The following is a 6,000-nucleotide window of genomic DNA, read 5'->3' as shown; positions in this document are numbered from 1 at the left end:
TATTTCTAGAGCTTATAATGAAAAAAAAGTGTCATCTCTTACGTGACACTCAATAGACAGCCACACACAGAATACGTACGCCCTCAAACAGTGTTACACACATGTGCCACACCTCGACATAACTGCAGATGATATGAAAATCTGATTACGTAAGAGCGTGCGCGTAGGAACCAATTACGAACAAATCTACAAGCTGTTGATGTAACTGATCAGAATTACACGCACACCGGAAACCACAGTTATTTTGCTGAATTTGTTCGTAGTTTGTATCACATCATGTGTTGTGAAGAGACAAGAGAACATTAACATTATATATATAATATAATATACATCAATATGAACGCAGTTACTCAAACATTGTCTTTACATTCATATGAATGTAACAAAGGTTTTTGCATTGAACATTCTACATTTTAAAATTCAATTGGAATGATTTTCACATTAATCGAAACGTGACAAAAAAAGGTTTGGACAGAACAAATGAATGCATCGGCCAATATACATTATTCCCACGAAAAAATAGTGTAGATTAATATTAATACTATACGGTGTTTTAAATATTTATGTTAGACATGAATTATGCAAATATTGAACCCTTAACAATTTATAAATATATGAATGGCCTATTGTAGTAATTTAGAACTGTAAGACCACTAATTTATCATTTTGACAGAAAAGTCTTTTCCCAAATATCAACTTCCTCAAATGAATTAAATCAAGGTCAAATGGAAGTCCACCTATTACGGTTTCTGGATGGATTTGTGCAATAGCGAACATTTATTGCGATCTTCAATAGACCTTATACCTGTAAATTTTTAATAACGTTGAAAACATGTTGTCTGTTCGTAAATTATGTAAAATAAAAACCAACTGTGATTTTCGAGTCGCATCACAAAATAGAAGAGATATCAGCCCAGGTATACGAGGCAAACTGTTTATTAATGATATGGTAAAATACAGTATGTATATAGGTCGTCTGTATGATGTCTATTGGATTTTGTTCTGGGTTATGTTATTTTTTCAACACGAAAAAACCCACCTTCATAATATCACAAGTAATTACTCCAAATGTCAGTAAATTTATTTTATTTCAAGCGTGTAGTGATTCTAATAGGAGCAGATAAAAGGTAGAGTTTGTTACCCCTTTATATCATTGAAAGAATACTATACCATAAAGATTTAATTGCATAATATGTCTGCAAGTCATCCGTATAATGTCTGTCAGATTGTGTTCTCGGACGTCAGTTGTTCTAATAATGAAAAAAGTCCCCTTTATAATATCACTAGTGAATATTTCACATGAAATAAAAAAAAAACGTACAATATATCTAATTAGTTGCTCGACTTGTTGCCATAGTAATATAGTTTATTATTGATAGAAGCGGTTTATACTTTTTCATCCTGTGAAGGAGCAAAATGAATTATTCGTGATTGTAACTAAACTTATAATAACGGATTGATCGCACCACTATTTGTGTATATATTATTCATTACGTACTGACGGGTTACGTGTTTTCTATTCCTAATTATACGTTCACTCAAACAAATAACACTGGGAAACAAAATACTGTATGTCATAATGTTGTATACCTCATAACGCTTCATGTAACAGACTTTAAAAAAACAAATGGCCGCTCAAATCTCGTTGTGAGCGAGAAAGAAACGAGACTTATTTGTACCCATCGAATAATGTTTCATTTTTTGTCCTTTCGCGACCACTGTTCCCCTGATCTTGATAATAACCAAGCGACGACGGCAGAGAATGAAACTGTAATTGATTAACAACAACAAGTCTGGTAGGTGTCTGTACAAAATGCAATGATCTTCTCTGTACGTATAATCGTTGTATACGTATACATTTATACTCAATATATTTGATTGGAACTGTCAACTGTCATACTTGCCGACTTGTACATCTTGAAGTATCTGGTACATCCTTAAACCTTACCGTCGACATTTCAGTCAATTACTAGTATTCATTCTCTAGGAGGCTGGGGAATATTATATACAATTTTAAAATGTTGAGATGTCTGTGAATATACGTTTTACATGACTGTCGCGTATTTTGAGCCATTCCAGTTGCATTTATTGAACTTCATTACACTCTAAAATGTTTCATTATGTATGTATGTGTTTTATAAATGATGGAAAATTATGCTGAATGGCCGATGGAAGGCGATTTTATCCACTCATAATTTTTTGAGTTTCTGCACAACTAACCAGAGAATACCCATGATTCTCAACTTCATTTTATATTTTGCTAGTTTCTCTATTAGACGCTATATGGGAATATCTTTTTAATGAGAAGATCTGTGAACATATTCCCCAACTACTAAATGTGTACAAAGCGGTATGCAGATTTCTGACTTGGTTGTGAATGATTTATTTGTTTATTCATGGTGTTATAATGAGGACATTGTTATTTAAACACGGTGGATCATTTACTAAGAATACTTAATTGTTTTATTTGTGACCGATTGATAAGAATTTGAAGAATGGGCATTTTTTTTTATAAAAGCTCATACAGACGGGTTCAGAGTATTTCTGGGTGCTGAGCATATATTCCCCTATTTTTATATTCTATTTTATGAAAATAATATTTAATTATTCTAAATATTAAAACTTTGATTGTTCCGTCCGTCGAATATATTGATTTAGCTATGCAATATAGACTATAGACGCCAATTTCATTTATATGTGTATATTACGTCAGAAAGCACCTGGAAACGTCTTCATAACATAACATTCAGTAATTTCGGAAAATATCGCATATACTAGACAGAAATTGAAGTATGTTTGTTTTTCTTACAGTTATATTGAGGTGAACTTGCTTTCCCGTTGCGCTTGCATCACGTTTGGTAATTAAAATCAATCTACTGAATAGTTTTGAATGACTGTTTACAAGAAAAAAACGTGAATTGATCAAGCATAAGCAAACGGACATACATACGGAAAGATACACAATTCTCGAGGCAAAGCAGCAAGCAACGGTGCATACGTTACCTCATGTGTGTGATATAATTCCATTCCAAGCCAAGCAACGTCGCCTGAAAAAAAAACGACCTGTCGAGTCACCCGTCACAGATAGTTGCCGTGTGTGTCCAACAGCGTCTTCCGTTGCCTAATGCGTTGCTCGGTGCGTTAATGAACGGATATCTATCATGTCCAACATGCACATATATATATCAGTCGTGTCCCCAGAGTATATTTATTTGCAACAAAGTTCAATAAATTTTATTAAGTACAGATAAACATTATAAATAATCTTAGCCAATTGCCGTTTTTTTCACAAGGGAAGATTAACCGGGATCAAAAATCTGATTGCTTGCGCACTCAACAAATTCATTACTTTTATAAAAATACATTTCAGTTTTAGTAAATAAAGCTTTCAGAAAATATGTCGGCCGGCAGCGACGGGCTTTATCTTCCACGTGATATACTGTATAGTAACTCTCCACGAATCGGAATGATGATGTTCAACCAATTCGTTAAAGTTCATTGCTCAGTTGTATCACCTGGAAGTTAAATGACACGCCAGCTGCCACCACCACAATCAAGCAAGGAAGCGCATGAGCTGAGAACAGAACAAAACAAAACATTATACGTTTCAATAATTATACAAAAAAAGAGCCTGCAGTTTTGAGACATGTGCCTGGACAATTTGACTTCACAGTGCAAACAAACCCGGATATAGCGACAAGCGGGTAGATACTGGAGAGCCACAAATAATACTTAAAAAAAATAAAAAAAAATAAAAGTAAAACGACAGAAGACCCCTGCGGAAAAAATATGAAGCAAACAATGGAGCGAGATGCAGTTAACTAACCAGTTTTTCACCGATGTAATTTCAAATTTTTCGTTCGATTCAAACGCAAGAGGAGTGTTTGACTACCTTACGTATCATTAGTAACGAAGCCAAACAAATTTCCAAATCCACGTTCCATGTTATGAAAAAAGGGTTTGGATATAAAAAAACACGCTATGTTCAGCAATCACACACTGCGAGCGACACAGGGCTGAATGCGTTTGTATCAACATTCAGAATTTCAATATTGAGGAGAGCACCATATTTTAATCATTGTCACATATCTCGCAGGCCCTTTTCCAATTTTACAAATATATAAATACAAATGTTCTCAAACAACAAAAGCTAAAACATCGTTCTTCGGCATGTGACGCATACCCCCATTCAATGATTCTGTTTTATTTCAAAAAAAAAACATCGTAACCCAAAATTCGAAAATTGCGCTCGCTGGTAATTAAGGTAAGGTCTTCTCTCCCGTAATATAATTACTCCAACGCAATAATATGTAAATAGTAAAACTGTTGAGTGTATAATGTGCGTGTGATCTATCAAGTTCGTTCACTGTTTTATTCATTGAAGACTTAAAGTGTCAGCTTAACCACAAGCGGATGATGTCATAGTAAGAGCGAGAACACATACATGGCAATGATCGTCTCCCTACACCAAGTATAATGTTGCGTTCCAGGCGCCATTGACCGGGCAATTTACGCTATTGACCCGGACAATTCTAATAGTCAGGCAGAGTTTTCCATATTCTCACTGTCACATACGTCCAAACAGCGGCGAAACTCAAGGGAATGATATATTTGCGATGATCTTTCTTTTTCATATATTCCACATTACAATTGTCTCGCGCAGGGTTACAATGGGTCTTGCGAACGCATTCACTTATCAGATGAGGCCCAGTCAATTTTGATATGGCTGGATTAGATACTTGTACCAGTAGACGATGTTGAATGTAATAAATGAAGCCGGGAAAAAGACCCTACAAACATGGTCAATCATAATGGCACGGTCCATGAAGTCTTTTCTTTTCGATGGGTTTAACCGGAACCCAGTTTCTTCAACACTGCTCTGCCGACGTTGCGAAGGTCCTTGCATCCTTGAACCGTGGAAATAACCATTGCTCCAAGGATTGTCCTGAAAAATAAAAATTGTAGACTGTTTGAATTCAAAGTATTTTTTACAAAGAAGACGACCGCAATTTCTCTTCCTTGTGAGAAAAGAAATACGACTGAACATTTACCAAACAAGGTTTTCGAGTAATTTAACTAAAGTAAATAAGTTTTATTTGAGGTGGAGGGAACGAGAGAATTGGTTTTAAGTGACGATAACAACGCAAAGCCTCAATGGGTAGACTAATATTTGTAACCAACGCAATGGCCTCACGCGCAGGTGCCGACTTACAATTTACAAGATAATTTTTAAAAGGCCACCAGGAAATGTTAACATATATACATTTATTATCACAATGCAATTGAAACTCGTATAAGTACATGCACAACTTTTGAAATATATGTGCTGGCATGTTGAGTTGGATATTGTTTTGGAACATTTCGATTTTATTCATAATTACTAACATGATATGCATATGGTGTAATTTAAAAGTTTATTTTTATATTTTTATATTATTCTGTATGAGAATGATTATGGTGATCCCATATATAAGATTCCCTTGGGTGAATACTTTACCTTCACTGTCATACCACTTTTAACAGCCTTTCGCGACGCCCTTTTCATTCTTTGTAATTGATATTGCCCTTGCTCCCACGAGTGCATGTAATATACCAGGGCGAATTCTATTAAGGTTGCAAACACGAACACTTGACAACTGACGAGCCACACGTCTATAGCCTGTGATGAAACAAATGGCAAACTGATTAAACACTCGGAAACAAAACAGAATCCTGCGCGAATTGATGTGTTCGTGAGTTATTGGTTCTCATTTCAATAAAACCTACATTAGCAATAGATTTATTCACCATCTGTTAACCGCTTCTAAACGTGCAATAATCTTAATTGACCACGCTGTCCGTAACCCTTTCTCGACCTGTCGGTGAACCTCAATGACATTTGGGATTACCGAACAACATTTAATCAATGGACTCCTCTGCGCATCGTGACAATGTTTGAATTAAAATAATCGTGAAATCTCCAAGGGAGGTTAGTATATCATATATATAAATTAAATGTTT

General features: G+C 35.1%; 1 protein-coding gene across 1 annotated transcript in view; it reads right to left on the bottom strand.

Annotated features, from left to right (window-relative positions):
• Positions 1–3,207: 3,207 nt before the first annotated feature.
• The window catches only part of LOC102803717 (glycine receptor subunit alpha-2-like), a 122,182-nt gene continuing 119,389 nt past the window's right edge, over positions 3,208–6,000 (bottom strand). The window contains exons 9-10 of the mRNA XM_085507965.1: positions 5,498–5,659; positions 3,208–4,945 (exon numbers count right to left, since the gene is read on the bottom strand). Coding sequence (XP_085364091.1) covers positions 4,712–4,945; positions 5,498–5,659 — 396 coding nt within the window. The 3' untranslated portion in view covers positions 3,208–4,711. The remainder of the gene's footprint in view (positions 4,946–5,497; positions 5,660–6,000) is intronic.

The sequence above is a fragment of the Saccoglossus kowalevskii genome, chromosome 14, assembly GCF_978046115.1.
Source record: "Saccoglossus kowalevskii chromosome 14, keSacKowa6.1, whole genome shotgun sequence".
In the NCBI taxonomy this organism is placed as follows: domain Eukaryota; kingdom Metazoa; phylum Hemichordata; class Enteropneusta; family Harrimaniidae; genus Saccoglossus; species Saccoglossus kowalevskii.
This window is presented reverse-complemented; position numbering and strand designations above follow the sequence as displayed.